The sequence below is a fragment of the Lepidochelys olivacea genome (assembly GCF_965140295.1).
Source record: "Lepidochelys olivacea isolate rLepOli2 genome assembly, chromosome: 10".
Classification (NCBI taxonomy): Eukaryota; Metazoa; Chordata; order Testudines; family Cheloniidae; genus Lepidochelys; species Lepidochelys olivacea.
In genome coordinates this window covers 49,825,112-49,844,880 of record NC_140420.1, presented here as the reverse complement: position 1 = coordinate 49,844,880, position 19,769 = coordinate 49,825,112, and the positions used below count along the sequence as shown (strand labels likewise).

At 39.1% G+C, this 19,769-nt stretch overlaps 1 protein-coding gene across 1 annotated transcript in view; it reads right to left on the bottom strand.

Moving 5' to 3' along the window:
• Nucleotides 1–19,769, bottom strand: part of TSPAN3 (tetraspanin 3) — a 37,557-nt gene that overhangs the window by 10,391 nt on the left and 7,397 nt on the right. Inside the window, exons 2-4 of the mRNA XM_084640418.1 lie at nucleotides 10,705–10,896; nucleotides 9,539–9,613; nucleotides 5,511–5,612 (exon numbers count right to left, since the gene is read on the bottom strand). Of these exons, the coding sequence (XP_084496544.1) occupies nucleotides 5,511–5,612; nucleotides 9,539–9,613; nucleotides 10,705–10,896 (369 nt within the window). The remainder of the gene's footprint in view (nucleotides 1–5,510; nucleotides 5,613–9,538; nucleotides 9,614–10,704; nucleotides 10,897–19,769) is intronic.

Here is a 19,769-nt window from a genome sequence, read left to right as displayed (position 1 = left end):
GGGAGTCTCTGAAAGAGGTGAAAGTGGAGAGTGCACACAAGGCACTTGTCCCCTCCACCTTAGAACAGACCCAAACATTTCATCATAAAATTTCATCATTAAACAGAAAGATTTAATCACGGGGGGGGGGGGGGGGCACGAGCACGTGGCAACAAAAAAAAAGAAAGAGCCAGACAGCATTCAGAACTCAAAGGCCACAAGCTGCAATTTTCTCCATGACCCTCGCTGCCTTATCCTTTTTTTTTTTTTTTTTTTTTTTTTTAAATAAAGAGTTGGGAGAAATTACAGCACTATTCAGGAGGGCAGATATCTGTTACAGATGGGGATTCCCATCTAAACTCATTCAGCTTCCAAAAAACCCACCAATATTATACAATAAAACTTTACACAAGGAAAAACACACTAGAGATACTTGGAATAGAAGTCAAAACATCAAGTACAAGAGGATACTGCAGAGGTAGAAATTAAGAATAAAATGCTGAGAAAATTTTTGCAGATGATGGAACCCAAGAGAAAGAGGATAAGAGAAGACAAGCAATTCTAGAGAATGTACTGGCAATGGCAGATGTGAAACTGAACAAGAGGACTCTGATACCTGAGGAGTAACAAGAAGATTAACCAGAAAGGACTTCTTGGGAGTCACCAGGAACGAGCAGTTATTTTAAAGAATAGAGAAAATAAATGATGGGGGAGGGGTGGGGGTGGAGAGGAAGGAAGGCGGTGGCAGCACTGGGTGGTGAGTCCCAGGGACAGAGGAGATTGGAGAAAAGAGAGAGGTAATAGGGAGGAGTCCTCAGGCCTTCTGTTTAATCCTCTCCATGCAACTCAAATGATCAGATGGTAATCTACTCTTAAGGGAAAGGGTTAATGTCCCATGCATGGAGAAGGTACTACCTTTGGACTGCAAGAGAAGCAGTCCGAAGTATTCATGGGGGAGAGTACAGGGGTTTAAGGTTCAGCAAAAAACTCAGTCATTTGGGGCATGATTCTTATGCTACTTTGGTATTTTATTTTTGGATTTAAACTCAGAGTAATGAAGAAGGGAATTAATACAAGAAAATGGATATGGAAGTTCACAAAAAGAAACCAAGCCTTCAAACACACAATTGTGAATACAGCATAATTAGAAAGGACAGACAGACATTGGGCACACAAGTGTTCATGCCATTCAACAGCTAAAGAATGACAATTTCAATTTTTCCAGTAATTGAAATAGTCATTTTCAGTGTCTCTTCCTTTTAAAATAGGAATCTTTGAATGTCAAAGGGCTAAATAAAATCATTAAAGGAAAGAAACTTATAATCTTTAATTGGGTTTTTTACTCCATGAAAATGTATTTCCAGGAGGAACAGATTATGGCTAAGAAAGGTAATTGGTTTCAACAGACTTTTTGGCTTCAGTCAAAGAGGAGTTGGCAGAATATTTGCAAACAAACATGTTTTCCTTTTCAGAGGCATCATGGAGGGACCGTTTATCTTATTGAAGGGCACAATTACTGGGTTATTAACAGTGGGATCAGTGTACATCCCCCATTAAAAAAAAAAACAAAAACTTTTTTTTAGAGACTTGAAAATACTGCAACGCTTTGGGGAAGGAATAGTTAAACTCGGAAGTGTCTTCAATTGCAGGAGGATTCCTTACCGGGTCAGTTCTGATAAAGAAGTTGGTGGATAGAGAAGCAGGTGCAGCACTGCTTTCACTGTGCCAACAATTCAGTCGCAGATTGATGGAGAGAATTGCCCCCAAGGGAATGAGGTGGCACATTTTATTCACACCCTCATGGATATACTAGATTCATCTCTAAATCCTTAATGAAGTGGACAAGATCTGCAGAAACTAGTACATTACATGGTCAGATCATGCCCCATTGGAAGCAGTATTTGATCTTTGGGATCCATCCCCACTATTTTTTTTTTTTTTAAATGAACACTGCTTATTTCTCCAGGACAAAGGTCAGTTTGCAGCAATTAAATGAGGACACTATTCAATATGTTCAAATAAAAGACAGTATAAAAAGAGGTCTTCTGCAGGAGGTGGGTAAAGCAGAATTTAGGGTCAGTTGATAAACAGAGCCTCTCTATTGAAAAATGAAAGAGCTCCAGAAAAAAAGCTTTCATAAGAAACAGGTTCAAAAAAGTATATGAACTAATTATTTGGGAGAAATTGAATAGGTTGATGACAGAGTCCATCAAAAAAGCTCTTCGGTATAACAAAGCAAATGTTTTACGAAAAAGAAAATAAGTGAGAAGCTACTGGTTCAAAGCTTAAAGAACATATTCCTCCAATTAAAAACAATCAGCAAAAGACAGCTGCACACCCAATGAAATGTGTGCTACTTTTGCTGCTTATTATAAACCTCTATATATCAGACATTCCTAGCCCTGAAATTATTCAAAAATATTTGGAAGTAGCAGGCTTGCTGACAAACAAAGCTGATAAAGAAACCTGAGATTAAAAAATAACAAAAGGAAGATATCTTAGATTCAATAGCATGTATGAAAAGTGGTAAAAATCCAGGACCTGATGGCTTTCCAGTTTAATTTTACAAGGTTGAGAAGGCAGAATTTGTAGGTCCCTTGAGGGGTACCGTCAATGACATTCTGTTAGGGGAAGAAGTTCCACAACCTATTAAAGAAGTTACTGGTCTCCCCAAAGCTGGGGAAGTCCTAATCTAATGCAGCTCTTCAAGTCCTGTCCCACATGGACTTTGTCCCCTAGTTCCTTAAAGGATAATTGCTCTTCATACCAGCTCAAAAAAAGTGAGTTACGTTGGGTTAAATCTCCCATTTGAATTACACAGAGGGTCTAGATAGGAATGTTCATTGCCTCCTTTACTTTTTGCATTGGCCATCCTCTCTTTCACAGAGGATAACAATGAATTTATCACAAGAATAAAACTTGCAAAAACACATCAGAAGGTACATAAAAATATTATATCAGTATATAAAGTTAACCAGAACATTTCCCTATAAATTAGTATCTAAAGAAATACATGACTTTGGGAAAACATCTGGATTCATAATAAATTATGCCAAATCTGAAATGTTAGCTCTAAGTTTGCCAGACACAGAGAAGCTATAATTTTAGAACACATTTGGGTATAAATGGGCAAGAAATTTTGTAAGATACTTGGGAATTCACATCTCAAACAACCTAGAAGAGCTCTATCATTTAAAACATCAAACCACTACTTCAGCAAGTGAAAAACATCTGGAGAGCTGGGGGAAGAATACAAATTTCTTGGCCAGGAAGAACAGTCGCAGTCAAAAATGAACCTTTTGCCAAGGACATCTTCCTTGTTTAACATTTATTCTGTAATTATCCCAGATAAAAACCTAGCAGGAACACAGAGGAATTTACACAGAATAAAAGGCGACCAAGAGTGAGTGCAGATATTTGTACAAACCCATTAAACATGGAGACTCGCTATACCAAATATTACATGGTACTAGCAAGCCAGCAAGCTCAAAGCAGTAGTGGATTGGGGCACTCTAACCAAACCAATCAATGGGACTTTATTGAACAAGAAAATTGTGGTGGTGTAAATATTGTTGAGTTACTGTGGATTAAGAAAAAAATCAGAACCTTCAGAAATATACAGACATCCTCTAGCATATACTTTGCTATGGGTTTGGGAACAGAACTAGAGATAAGAACTTTTCCCCTTGCCAATGACATTTCTTGCAAATAATCCAGATCTTAATCCAAATCATAAACCACAGAGTTTTAAAAATTGGAAGAGCTATGGAACATAGGGTTGACCAGTGATTCAGTAAACTTTTCTAAATTAGAGATCATAAATAACTAACAGGCATTATGTTTCTCAGCTTCCTACGACAGTTGTATACAGAAAGCTAACTTTAATAGAAGCAATGGCATCTGATCAGTTAAAAATAGCTAATTTATAATCAATCTTTGCAGACAGCTTTCTTAACAAAAAAAGTGTCCACATATGATACCCAGGAAAAGAATCTGGACAAATTATCCCAGAGGAATGGGATTTGATCTGAAAAGAAGGACCAGCAACCTCAAGGTGTAACATGATAAAATAAAATGTCTTGAATACTGTTTCAACAGTAGCTTATACAAGTAGGTTAAAATATATACATACATTGAAGGGGAAGAAGTACTGGAGAAATTGTGGTGAGAGAAGATTTTATAGTGGACGTGTCCAAGCATCAGAGTATTGGGATACAATTTGTAATCCAACATAAATAAATATTGGATATTTATCACCAAATGATCCTTGGGTGATCATCCTGGGGCTTCCTAGCACAAAATGGTCACACAAAAGGAAACGAAGAATTGATCTCATCTGTTAGCGAAGATAGTCCAAGTTTATGGGAAGGGTTAAAAAAACCAAGTTATTGAAAAATATGCCAATTGTGTACCCATCAAAATAGAGAGGGCAAATAGATAAATATCCAGTTACCATTTATTCAATACTCAGTCAACCCACCTGCAAAAAACAAGCACACCTACTCAAAAAAGTTGGAAATTACAGTTTGACAGACATCTGGTTTGTTAAATGTGTAGTCAGATTTCACTCAAAAAAAAAAAAAACCCGCCAGAAACAGCATGTCAGAAGTAGTGTATAGATGCTAACTAACACCCTGTCAAAGTAATCTCAAATCTCTCTATAAAACTAACCAAACTATTGTTGTAATTAGTATGGTTTTGTTTCCAATATCTACATGACAAGGATTTGTAAGTCTGTTCAAAACTTGGTAAATAGTTTGAAGAAAAACTGACTTGAGGCTACAGCATAGACAGGAAAAGTCCCAGTGAGATTCCCAACAGTGGAGTTGCATCAGTGGTGAATTACATATCTCAACTCTTTTGGGCTACACTTTCCCTTCACTATGGAATCAGGAAAAACAACAAAAAACCCCAAAACTTCCCACCAGTCGTACTGTTTGTTCACATGCACAAATTGGAGTTTTAAAGCAGAGAACTCTGGAGGCTAGTTTTTAAAAATTGACAATGGTGAAAAAGCTGGAAGCCACTGGATCTTGTCTAAACTTGGTGAGATTTTCTGCCAAAAATTCCCTGGCACAGATAAAATAAAGCCAATCATGGCCCTTCAAGTCAATAAGTAGCTTTTATGCCACCACAACTTCATTTGTGTGTCCACCTTTATAGCGAGCTAGCAGCAGATGGGGCAGTGCATTCTGGGATGTCCTACTGCAGAGAAATATTGAAGGGAGACAAGTACTAAAGGAAACAGTGGCAAACAATCCCCCCAAAAGCACACTGAAGTGGTAACAGGAGGACAGTTATGTGACATCCTAGATCTCTTGCAACAGCTAAACAGTTAAGTGTCATGGGTACTAGTAGTTTTAACTGTTTATATTGTGACCAAGCTACTGTTTATAGTCTTGGTCAAAGCTGTAATGTGGACACCCTCTAACAAACCCCAGAGCAATAGAACGATATTCAGAGCTCCTCATACAATATGGACTTCATGAGATCTACAATTACAATCAACTTTCCATTATGTTGGCTCTCACCTGTCTCTGTACATAATCAATAGCGCGGGTGGCAGCATCAGGGTTTGTCCCACTGTATGCATCATACACCTTCTGAATGCTGTGATCAACTTCATCCTCCACCTACAAAGCAAACATTAGTGCACTTTCAAACTATTGGTACAACTCTGGGCAGCACAGTCCTTTTTTCGGCTGCAAATAATAGGGTGTTGTCTAGGCTTATTCAATTAGGTGAGTTAATTGTGTTTTACAGATTACTGTACTTCGGAGAAATGGCTTCGCTTTTGGAATGCTGATTGGTTTGTATTTTGCACAAATACTAATTTAATGCTAATGGTTAAAAGCTACAATTAAAAATACTCTGCACAGAAAGTGAGGATGAATAACTCTACCTTGTACAGAATTTGGGGCCTTAAGCTGCTTCAGGACATCTATACAGTATTATAAAAATCTAAATTTCTGAAATATTTCTGAGCCGAGACATCACTTTCCCTCTTTCATTGCTTTTATTATGGGGTTGAGGCTACACCAACTACAGACTTAAGTTTGCAAATGAGTCTCCCTTAGAAGCATGAATTTTGCTACCTTACTGTTTCAAAAATATCAACAAATGAGGAAATAACTTCCAGGTTAGGTTTAGGCCCAAGGCAAAATGTGAGGAATTTGAAGTAAATAGATGTACACTGAAATCAATTTATGTTGGTACCAGTCTGTTTTGGAATAAAGTTAGCTAAAATGGGGATATGCTAAATTTGTTACTGACTCGACTCCATTTAGTCAATTTTACTCTGAAATAAAAGAGTGTCCACACATAAATTTGCCCCCAAAATAGCTAAACTGGTGTCAATTCAACCTTTGTTATTTTGATGCACGTGTGTGTGTGGAACAGCCCATACAGATGAGCCGCATGGGGCAGAGGTATAGTGCAGATGGCAGAAGTCTTGACCTCCAACTGACTGAGTTTTTAAAATCCTGGGCCAGTGCCAGAGGTGAAGAAAGCCTCCACTATTCTGTCCAGAAAACAAGTCTGGAACCGTTCAATTGACAGACTGACTAATCCCAGCTACCTACATATGGAAATTAATCTTTCAAAAGGAAATTTCTTCTCATTTAGCAGACAAAATGAAAGATCTGAAATGGGCTGGCTGCTGTCATGGAGAAACGCATGGAGAAGAAACACATCGCTCTAGGTAAAATCTGTGTGCGCAAATTGGACCCAGACCTCTCATCGCTAACAGGATGTAGGAAAGTTTCAAATGCACCAAAGATTAGTTATGCCTCCATTTGGAAGTCCAGAATGCCAGCTTCCCCAAATAAGCTGTCACTGGGCTCAGTCTCACTTGATACTCAATCTTGCCAACTACCGTCCAGTCTTTAGTCTTCCCTTCTGTGGAAATCTGTCACAAGGAATTCTGACACCATTTTTTAAAACCTGTTCACTCTCTTGTTCTGAATATAAGATGTACACAGCTCTGGTCTTTGCTGATTAACTCCTCCTGGCAACAAACAATGATCAGGTGTCTATGTTGATACTTTCAGATCCTTCAGCAGCCTTTGATAAGACTGTATGGCCATTAATGCTCTGCTAGTCTAGAGTGATTTCACTCCCTCCCTCCCCGAAGTGGTAGAGGGTTGTTTGGGGCAACTTCTTTTCTACCAGATATCTAGGTTCTATTTTTTTGCCTCTTCTGTAGAGTCATGTGAGACAACAGCAAGCAATATATTTGGCTTCCAGGGTCATAAACAGACAGACAGGCAGGTCTGTGTCTCATTTTCATCTGATTTGAATGATGTGGGTTTTGTTTTCCCAGTTCTTAGAGACTGGGATTTGGAAGAGAATGAGCTGGCTGAGGCTCAACCCAGATCTGAGCACAGTAATCCATACCTTTGATCTTTAGGCTAGAGTACTGCATTGTACTTTGTTGGGAACTACCCCCTAAAAACTACTCTGAAGTTACTGATGTAGAACACAGCTGCTCATTAGGTAACATTTCATTAGTTTCAGGAACTGCAGTGTCTTCCTATTTTACTTTTAATGACTAGTCAAGGTGTCGATTTCAACCTACAGAGCCCTATAGGTAGGGCCCTACCAAATTCACTGTCCATTCTGGTCAATTTTACAGCCACAGGATTTGAAAACTAGTCAATTTCACATTTTCAGATGTTTACATCTGAAATTTGATAGTGTTGTAACTGTTGGAGTCCGAACCCAAAAGGGGGCTGGGCGGGAGGGAGGGTTGCAAAGTCAGGTACCTCCCCCTGCTGCAAGAAGCTCTACAGCTGGGCAACAGCCCTAGAGCTTCCTGTAGACGCAGGAGGTACCCGGAAGTGGGTCTGATCTCCCCTCAAGAGTGGCTGTGCAGGGGAAGAGTAAGTTCCATCCCTACCCAGCCTGGGGACTAGTAGCTGGAGCCTGGGGAACAGTAGAAGCCCCTACTGGAGCACCCCCAGCCCTGCTCCTCCCCACCAAGAGCTAGCTTTCACAGGGAGGGGTTATTTCATGGTCCGTGACATGTTTTTCACAGCTGTGAATTTGGTAGGGTCCTACCTATAGGGTTTAGATTCTGGCTACTTGAGCAGCTACTCTCTTCCCAACATGCTTAATAGAACCTAGATTTAAACATCCCTAATGGAACATTTACACTGAAGCAGTCTCTACTTTGGAACTCACTATCCCAGTGCTCCAACAGTTCTAAAGGCAGCAGACCTTGGGGGACAGTTCAAGGTAATTTCTTTTCTCAGCTGTTTCCTTGAGCAGGATTGTTTGAGGGAAGTTTCCTTTTGCAAAGAAACACGCAAAAAATGTATGTTTACATTCTACACACTCTCAGGGCACACTAACAAAAATGAAAAGCAGTGGAAGAGAATGCCAAGTTATCAGTGCCTGTCTGCTCCATCTGCAGCAATACAGAAGGCCAAGCAAGATAAGGTGAAGGCTGTTCAGATGCCATACCAAATTAAGAACAAGTTACAAAAGCATTAACATCTTACCAGTCTATGTGAATTGTTTGTCATGGCCAGGAAATGTCAGTAGCATTTTATATCTACATCTTGCATTAAGCCAAAGCATGCTAGTGTTACTCCCATTTTACAGATGAGAAAACAAGATTTTCTGCAGGCTATGCAATGGAGTCAAGCAGTGCCAGGATTAGCATTTAGAAGTTCCCAGATTTACAGTCCTATGCTCCTTCCATTATGGCATGTCTCATTTCTAATTACTAAGACAAAACGGAATCATTTCCTTCCACAACTTAGTTTTCCATTATATTTGCCAATCAGTAATGAATAAAAGGCCTAGATCAGATGGTCTTGTGCTGATGTGAAAGAAACTAAATATGTAGCTGGATTGTTTATTCTAACTTTTCAGTAAGTACCCAGTCCATTTGGGCTGCTTACTTTATGACAATACCTTGAAGAGCAACTTAAAGAAAAAAAATCAAGTTGGGTAAGCATTGATATACAATATACCCAAATGCAGTGCAACCTATGCTGCACACGGATTCAAAATGCTTTTAAAAACACAATAGAATATTTGGCAAATAGAGATATGCCAATTATGGCATGATCCTATTTACTGCGTATCAGCTTTTCACCTCACTCTTCAGGCGACAAAAGCCTGCTAAACATCAGGCTGAATTGTTATATAAATTCCCACACTACCTCTTTCAGAAAAATTGTAGCCCTTTTGTAAGGCCAGAATAAAATTAAATTGCAAGTGAGTTATCAGGTTTTTTTTAAAAAAAGTAATGAGCTATCTTTCATCCAAGTTTGGAGTAACCCATAACCTTAAGCTACTTACTTCCAGACCTCTGAAGAAGTCTGTTTTAATATAGGTTTGATTTTTTTCATCTTTGCTATAATTTAGGCCTGCACCTTTCTTTGATATTATACAATGTAGAGAATCAAAATATCCTCACAATACCCAACAGCAGTTTTAGAAAATCCCAAACATAAGTATACCCGCAGTAAATATGGGAAGTTTTTTTTTCAGCAGGTTGGTCACAATCTACAACAAAACATTTATTGGACTTTAGAAAAGTTTTTATTACCTTTGCTCTGTAGATGTATCCCAGAACTACCACCACAACTTCAGTGATGAAAACCAAGAGGAGGATGATCACAAACTGTTAAATACAATTCAAAATATTTATATTATATGTAGCTTTACTGACATGCTTTTTGAAAACCTAAACTCTGCCTTTCTGGTGTATCAAACTTGCCAGGCAAGTTATTAACTTGGCAACTAATTTATAGAAATAGTCAACCAAGTGGATCATTCCAAATAATCCATCCGTACTTAAGTTCATCTAAGTAACTGAGTGTTCATGGTTTCAGCAGCCAACAAAAATCAGAAATGTCAACAAAGATTCAGGCAAATGTCCATTTAGAAGACAGCCATATGTTGGCATACTGCAGCCATGTATATGTTTCTCCATTCTAGTAGCTTTAAGAGAACACCAAAGTCAACTGCAAGAGAAGGTTAAAGTAGTCAGACAAGGAAATCAAGTCAGAGTTTAAGTACCAAAGGGCCCACCAGATCTAGTCTGAACTCCTGTATATCACAGGCCACCAATGCCACCCAGCACCTGCAGATGAAATCTAACCAAAACTGGACCAAAGTATTACAGCCCACAGGACACTTATCTATTATGGGACACAATTTTTTAAACACATTAGTACCATATACATAACATGTATTTGAGTAAAAATAAGTGAATAGATGGCAAACGGCGACAGAAACTGAAGTACTAATTTAAACACAAGTACAGCTTGGACAACACAGCCCCTATTCCTATTCCGTTTTAAGTTTCAGCTTTCTTAAGCACAAATGTGTTTTAAAGAATTTTTTTTAAATGATTGAATACAGATGTACCCTGAAGAACGTTAACAGTATTAATCTTTTTTACTTTTACCAGATCGTTCCAAATAGAGACATTGGAAGGACCTTAGATAAAGTTTCAATACCAAAAAATACTGATTTAATACATTCCAACACAAAAAAACTGAGAAGTGTTTTAGGATAAAATAAGAAAAAAAACTGCGCTTGTAAAACAAGATTACAAGAGTAAATATCTAAAAACCAAAACGTACTTGACAGCGTCCATTTTAAACACTATCAGTAAGGCTCTGTTCATTCAAAGGGAACACTAAGGCCAAATATATATCAGAACATGCAATAAAGCCTCAAAAATTCATGTGAAACACAGCAACTTACAGTGGCAAGTCCACAGCGACTTTCACGGATTGTGGCACAGCACCCAATAAGTCCAATAATAAAGAGAAGTGTCCCCACAGCTATTATAACCACTGCTGGAATAAGCGTATAGACATCTTCAAAGAAGTGATCGTAGTCGTCATACGTTATGAAGACATAGGCTCCCACATAGCACAGAATGCCTGCTGCTGCCTACACACACACAAAAAAAATAGGGTCATCAAATTCTCCATAAATCCCAACAGTTAGTTTGTTTATTTTTTAAACACACTCCTCTACAAGTGGTTATAATTTCATAATGAGTACCTTAGCAAGCATTTCTAATGTCAATAAAACAGTCCTTCTGTATGACCACAGCTATAGACACTTACCTGATGACTGGTGAAGTATTGGCTATACCTAGACTGGGGAAAGTGGAGGTTAGTGGATCGTTAACTCCAATGTTTTACCTAGTCTAGATATCTGTTAGATTAGGTGAAAGGCTGAACCCCAGTCTAACCCCAAACTCATCTGCATTTAAACTAGATAAACACTGGAGTCAGTTCACCTCTACCTGACCTCCATACCCTTAAATAAGGAAAGAGAGAGGTTGTGTTGCGAACATTGCACTCCTGTGTGCCCCCTTCCCAAACATGCGTCCCATGAACTAATATGATTGTCCAAGAGCTCGTCTACACTGGCAATTTACAGTGCTGCAGCTTTCTTGCTCAGGGGTGTGAAAAAACCGCAAGTTTCAGTGCTGTAAAGTGCCAGTGTAGACATTGCCCCTGCGCTGCACCGCACCCACACAAGGCACGTTAAAGTGCGGCCGCGACAGTGCTTTAATATTGCCAGTGTAGACTCGCCCTAAATAACCTGCCATACACCACGTACTCCTTTTCTTTTTGCGAATACAGACTAACACGGCTGCTGCTCTGAAACACTCCTAATACTGTTGACAGTAAGGGCTTGTAAACACTGGCAAGTTTCTGCGCAGTAAAGCAGCTTTTTGCACTCAAACGGCCAATGTGTACACGCTGCCAAGCCACGCTGTGCGCAGAAACTCCTCAGCTGCAGCGCTGCAAAAAACCACCTCGACAAGTGTCGTAAGGCTATTTGCGCAGAGGCTCCGCCGCTCCATTGCCAGTGTAGACACTTGATTGCTTTCTGCACTGTAATTGGCCACCGAAGCTGTCCCATAATGCCTCAGTGAATGCTCTGCTCATTGTTTTGAACTCAGCAGCCCTGGAGATGTGCACCCCTCCCCTTTCAAAGCATCATTTCCAAGAGCCCTTGAACGCTGTGCTGATCTGCTTCAGGACATAAAGCAAGCCATTAACATGGAATACAGCAGCTCGTGCTGTTGAACGGAAGCAGGGGTGGGGGTGTGTGTGTGTGGTGACCAGATGTCCTGATTTTATAGGGATACTCCTGATTTTGGGGGCTTCTTATATAGGCACCTATTACCCCCCACCCCCATCCTGATTTTTTACACTTGCTATCTAGTCACCCTATGTGTGCGCACTGTGCAGAGAGCCCAGGGCTGATGTTGGGGTTTCCTCCCTCCCCCTGCCTCAGGGCTGGTTGTTTCCTGCCACTGTCTGAACTTATAAGACAGCATGCTGACACACTGTCCCCCCAAAACACACTACTCCCCCCACCCCACCCAATACACTCACACGCTCTCCCCCTACCAACTTCAGTTGAAAAGCAGCTGGCAACGCAGTGGGATGCTCATGGAACAATGGGATTGGGAAACCTGCATCATCTGATGCTGTGCTTGCTCCATGAGGCATTGCAAACCTTTCCCAGAGCACCCTGCAGCCAGGTGCACAGCGGGATAGCTATCACAATGCACTGCTGTCTTTGCCATTGCAAGAGCTGCTAATGTGGATGTGCTCCAGCGTCACAAGGAACACAACGTGGACACGCAACAGTGGTTTAATTCCAGCATTTTAATCAAAGTGGTGTAACTTGTGGCGCAGAAACTTGCCAGTGTAGAGATACCCTAAGGGCTAGTCTACACTGGCAATGTAGAAGCGCTGCCACTGGAGCACTTTAAGGTGGCTTGTGTAGTCGCGGCAGAGAGCTCTCCCAGCGCTCTAAAAACCCCACCTCCACGAGGGGCGTAGCTCCCAGCACTGGGGTGCTGTCTACGCTGGTGCTTTACAGCGCTGAAACTTGCTGCGTTCAGGTTTTTTCACACCCGGGTGAGAAAGTTGCAGCGCTGTAAAGCGCCAGTGTCCACAAGCCCTCAGACTCTGTTAAATCCAAACAGCTAGCTACTTGCAGATAATCCAGAGAGTTCTTCCTTCAGATACAGGAACTGTTTTATACTCTAAGATGCATTAATTTTTATTTGGTAAGGAAAAGATTAAATTAAAACCAAGATACCTTTTGTGAAAGGTATGTAACAAGCTTTCCATTTTAAAATAGGTAGTATCTCCAGTCCAAATAAAAATTTTCAGTCAGACAATCGCTGTGTATTATCAGTGTGGTGCGTATCTACAGAATACATATGGTAAGATTTCAACTTCAAAGGAAACATTCTCAGAAGTATTATTGTACGAACTAGCCAGTTTCTGCACAAAGAGGAAATCATTACCTATACTGCTGTAATTTACTGGCAGATTCATGCTGAAGATCTTATTGCTCCCTCTACTACAAATGTAGAGATGCAACTTATTGAAAAATTCTAACTCTAAACTGGTGCATGCAAAATCTCATTCTGATCCTGAATTCCAACTGCAGTAAGACTTCCACTGCTTTCAATGGAATTACACTCTCAAAAAATCACGGGACTGGACCCGTGAGAGTACACTGTACACCAGTAGCAGCAAGTACTTCTGCCTCTGTATTCCCTTTTCTAGTTATACAATGAACCCAGTGTTCTCTCTTCACATCCCCCTGGCCCCATGTCAGCATCTAGAACACTCAAGGTAAATTCTGCACTGAACAGCTTAAATGGGAGAACTAGGCCATCTATAAGGTAAGCTGATGCAATAAAATAATGGATGCTGTGTACTCAGTTATAATATTCTGTCTGTCAGATGGAAGACTGTCAAACGCAACAGGGCACCCTTACACCAAGTGAAGTTAATAGTCACTACACTGTCTCCTGGTCTACATTAGTATACTGCAATAGATCTGGCTAGTACTTAACATTCATTTAGTAAGTTACAAGCTTTACCAAAACCTTCAGAGTTCCCTAGGCCAGGAACAGCTAGCTGTATTGAAAGAAATGGACTATCACTTTAGAACACTGAGATCATTTTGCGTTAATTCAAACTGGTTTTACAGAGTTTTTATATGACCCTGAATATCATTATTTATCTAAACTGAGTTAAAATGGATCAAGACAGTTCATTATGGGGGCTTTAATGAGCTAGAAACATGAAACTAATCCTGAATCTGAGCTCAGATTCAATGTGTTATATTGTCTCCAATACTAAAAGGTGTTAATCTAAGTCTTCATTTCCCCCATGGGGTACACTCTGTTTTGAACTTGAATAAAAGTGATGATATACTGAATCTGTACATATGAAGTTACATGCAGTGTAGCTCTGGGGGTTTATCCAGTTTGTGTCTCGTCTGATGGGACCCTGGTGCTATGTAGTTTAACTGCAGATGCATATTAATATTTATATCTTAATGCTACTATGTATTTGTATTACAGTAGGCCCTACTGTGTTAATAACTGCACGAATGAAGTGGGTCCCTACCTTGGAGGGCTTACAATCTAAACACAATGAGTGTGCGGGCAGGGATGGGGAAGGATCTAATATACAAGTAACCTAAATAATGTAAATAGTAAACATGAGCGTGCCTGGATTTTTTTTTTTTAAAATAAACATTTATAAGAAGGGAAATTGTTAGGAAGATATTAAATGACCAGAAAGAGAAGACGAGACGTGACACTAGAATGATGTTAAATGGTGTAGTAAACATGGTAAGATATGAACAGGGATAAAGTTAAAATAAGTCAGTATTTGGATAAGTTTAAGTCCCAGATCAGTGCCTAAAAATCGAATTGCTCACCTAAGGCATTAGTGACTATATTAGCCTTAATCTGTGAGCATGTCAGTTAACAATGAAAGCTATAAATTTTGGCTGTGTGTAATTTATTTTAGACTTCATGGTGATGTAGGACATAAAATATTGAGGGGAGGAAGGAATAATCTGCTGGTTAACTAGTGTGAAACTTTACTATCAAAACAAATTGTGTCTCAGCTGAAGTTTCCTCTTGCTGCAAAGTTTCAGAAGCTATTTGAGAACTACACTCCTGCTGTCATAAGCAGGTCTTATTCTCATGTGAAGAAAATACAAATCTTTGGAAAAAAAGGATAAAGACATTTTTACCATTACAGGTCCTCTTGAATGTACAACACGGGACCCAAACAACTTCTCAGACTTTTCTGAGAATAGGAGCCACAGAAGTGGTAAAGAAGTACAAATGCTACTGTTCAGTTGTACAAGTATTTCAATTTTACAGAGCTGATACTTGATTAAAATGAGCTAAAGAACTTCTGGTTCTACACCTGCCTGTTACCTCCTACCAACTTTTGTTTTACAAATTGTAGAAATGTAGTGCTGGACGGGACAACAAGAGGTCATCAAGTCCAATCCTCTGTGCTGAGGCAGGACCAAGTAAACCCTACACCATTTGCGACGGACATTTGTCTAATCTGTTCTTAAAAATCACCAATGCTGGGGAACTCACAACTTCCCTTGGAGGCCTATTGCAGAACTTAACTACCCTTATATTTAGAAAGTTTTTCTGATATCTACCTTAAAATATCCCTTGCTACAGATTAAGAGCATTACCTTCTTGTCCTACTTTCAAAGGACATGGAGAACAATTGAATTTAAAATGGCCATTAACATATCTGAAGACCTTTGAAGTATGCTTTAAAAAAAGTTTCCCCTCCCCCTTGTCACAGCATAAAACATAGGCAAAATTGACTTACTATGCTTTATGCATCTGACAGCATTTCACATAAACTACATGAATTTACCATAATAGAAGTGTTAGGGCTGAGAGATATGATTGCTGAATCAACAGGTTAAATGCAGAAGATTCAGAAACTCCAACTATACATTGCATTCAGAGTAACAGTCTGAAAGAACAAACAAGGATGAGAGATTCAGGCACTCTCAAAGTCTAATCATGGCTCTGCTGGTGGCTCACTGGGTGGCCGTGGGCAAGGTATTTCACCTCTGCCTCTATAAAATGGAAGTAATATGAATCTCAACACCCCTTCCAATTAGTTATCTAATAAGTTCACATTTGCACACAACACTGAATACATAAGGTGCTACATAGATACTAAACTGAAAAAAAATCAGCTCGGGGCAAAACACAAAAATGAGACATTTTAGCAGAGTTATGTTTAATGGCTTATTTCCTTCAAAACCTAGTTGTCTTCCCTGTGCTAAACAACTAAAGTTCTAGCTCAACTCTAATACGCTAGCATTTTATGTACAGAATGGAACGCAGACATGCACATTTGGGATATAAAGTGAAGAACCAAAGGGGAGCCAGGGAACAATGGAATTACATTAAGTGTTGCCTAGCAATGAAACATGTGAATGTGCCAGTGATGTCATCCCCCACTTCAAAGGATTAAGAGGCTTGTCAAATGTGGTATTTTGCAAGGTGGCAGAGGGAAAAACCATCTGCAGCTGTCACCAGATATGAAGAGAGTGCAAAGGAAGACTGAAATCAGCACCATTTGTGAGCCTCTTTGTCCTTCTCTGCTATGTTTTAAATGGAATTTTAAGTGGCTTCTCTCTTCCCCCCACCCAAGAAAACCCAGTTCATAGAAGGGGAGCTGAGACTTAGCATATAGCTTCATAGGAATAATTTGGGAAGGAAATTTTTTTTTTTTAATGCAAAGCAGTTGTCAATCCTATAATCTTAGGATCTTTGCAATTTGTTGAGATTCTACAATTTTTACAGTTTGAGACGTACTTTCTAAAATAAAAATTGACGTGAGTTCCACTAATACTATCAAAATGCTGATCCAGAATAAAACATGTGGTGCTTATCAAAGTAATATCATAATGAATATTTTGAAGTAAAAACTTTCATTAAAGCACTTAAATTACAGCAACTGAAGACTTAAAAGCTAGCGCTGCACATGTAAGAACATTTAAACACTTAAGTTACCATTCACCAGAATCTTTAACGTCAATTTACATTGGAAGATAAGATCTTAAGTGAATCAGCATACTGCTCCACCCTAATCTCACACATTGACTTCCAAATTTCTATCCTTATTCATGAATATCAAGATCATATTGCTGCTGCTTTGTGTGTTTTTACAACCTGTTTAAGATAGGGTATGTATCAATATAGCAGAGAAAGACCATCCAGCTAGAAAAAGATTTATTCAAACCAAATAAGCTTGCAACCAAAATTCTTACAACCTAAATTAATAATGGACAAGATACTAGTTTAAAACTTGTATTCAGAAGATTTAAGTTAGAAGCAGAATTATCTTATGTATTGTCAAATTAAATTTAAGAACACAATCTCTTAACATATGCTTAAGATCTGAGAAAAAAAAGACACTGAGATTTTATTCTTTGCCTAACAAACAATACAAGTTTGCAAATCCAGTCTATTTCCCCTTGTTTATTTCCCTCCCTACTGCTCGGCAACTGCTGGAAATGGCCCACCTTGATTATCACTACAAAAGGTTCCCCTCTCCCCTGCTCTCCTGCTGGTAATAGCTCACCTTTCCTGGTCACTCTTGTTACAAACTGTATGGTAACACCCATTGTTTCATGTTCTCTGTGTATATAAAATCTCCCCACTATATTTTCCACTGTATGCATCCGATGAAGTGAGCTGTAGCTCACGAAAGCTTATGCTCTAATAAATGTGTTAGTCTCTAAGGTGCCACAAGTACTCCTTTCTTTTAGTCTAAGATCTAAAGTCATCTTTTTCTGGCACTCACATCACCATCAGACTCTAGTCAGAGCTCTTAACAACTCTGCTGTTGTTCGAGTTAGAAAAGAATCTGGCTCACTCGCAGCACTGCAATGGCTCTACAGTAAAAGTTAGTAAAAGCTTTTTGGTTGCTCTAGTCAGATGCAACACAGAGAAAACAGATGGGTTGAGGAAACAGATGCCATTTCAGTGATAGCCACTTTTCTTACTGTAACATCACTTAAAATGACATCAGTTATATGCATTGCATATGATTCACACAGATGTATTTCATATATAATGCTCTAGAACGTAAAAGCAATATTAGAAATTGAACTAGAGAAAATAAGCATTAACCTTTCACGAATACCCAAATCAAGGAAAGTCAACTAAACTTGTGTGCTGTAATAATTAGGCTTAAATCCGTTTGGACAAAGTGGATATGGATTAAAACAACACCCACAAACTAGAGTGGGTTCAGGAAAGGGCAGAGTGACCAGTGCCACAGGAAGAAAAGGAGGACTTGTGGCACCTTAGAGACTAACCAATTTATTAGAGCATAAGCCACAGGGATGACTTAAGAATGATTATCTTTACTTGTGATGGCATGTAGGGTACAGGTAGCGCCACACCACAGTGAACAGCTCTGGCAACAGGGAGACAGAGCAACACTACATGTTTAAAAGAACATATGTGGGAGGCACTGCTGGGCACAAAGAGCCATGTAGAGTATACATTCTAGGATTCTGGTGTGTATGTACTCTACCCATCTAAACTATGCCTCATCCTCCACGTTATTTATACCTATGCTAATTGGGCACGCGGTGTCTACTCTACATACTGCCATAAGTGTAGACATACCATGAAATATATCTTTGCACATAAGCATATGGAGGGAAAGGGAGCTTGGTAAATCTAAAGTGTGACGTGCATCAACAGGCCAGAAAGGAGTTGTTAAAATGGTACAAGCGTTGGACAAGTCAATTGAAGAAAAATGGCTGAATATTAGGAAAGATTATCTGAATAGCTTTTTGTATATTTATATAATAATTCTTTGAAAATAATACAGCATCATGCAATATCAAAGTGAGCTGTAGCTCATGAAAGCTTATGCTCAAATAAATTTGTCTCTAAGGTGCCACAAGTACTTCCTTTTCTTTTTGCGAATACAGACTAACATGGCTGCTACTCTGAAAAATTTCTCTAGAATTGTCACAGGCTACCTTGTGAATGACTATTTAGGGTATTGTGTTTCTTGGAGAAGCTAAGTAAACCATACTGAGTTCTTTGGATCAGTCTTTTTTCAGGGTCTGATCTGGCCTAGATGTAAGAGTTAATAAATCCAAATGGGGTTTAAGATATTTCTCGTTTCTACCTTTTGTACATACTAAGATGTTGATGCTTATTTGAAAGCTTTTCTGAATAAACTGTTTCAGTGTAAGATCTGACAGCCTAACAATCCTTCATAACCTGTATACTTTGAAAGATTGTTAGAGCATCTGTCAGATCTTGCAGTTTATTCAGAAGAGCTTGCAAATAAGCAGAAAGAATTGTTTTTGTATAATAAGGCAGTAATGATCCTCATGATTTTTAGACTGTTTTAAAACTAAAAGCAATGTAACACAAGTATACATGCTAAATTAACTTTAACTGTAGCTGCCACAAGTACTCCTTTTCTTTTTTCAGAACAAAGATTACATTACTTTTGCCACGTAAGCAAAAGGCTGAGCTAAGATTCATTTGCACTTAGCATTATATACACAAAATATCTCTAATTACAAGAGGCAGTAGACCATTGGCCTGAAAGTTTCAAATATACAGAGAGACCTATCACACTCATTCTTTCTGTATGCTCTGGTTCATAGGGAATGTTTGTAACTTGACCTGATTCTCTATTGTTTCCAGATTCCTTGTACTGCACAAGAACAATGAAGATTTTTCCATGCAGTAAAGTGTTCCTTTGCTGGATAAAACTATATTTCAAACTTCCTGCATCCCAAACCCCTCATCCCTGGTCCCAGCCCATAGCCCATACCCCGTCCCAAACCCTTCAGTGATACCACATTTAGCTTTCCAACTTGTTTTTGCTGCTACTAGCTATAAGCCCCATTTTAAAAAAAACACTATGAAAACAAATATTGTAAGAACTCTC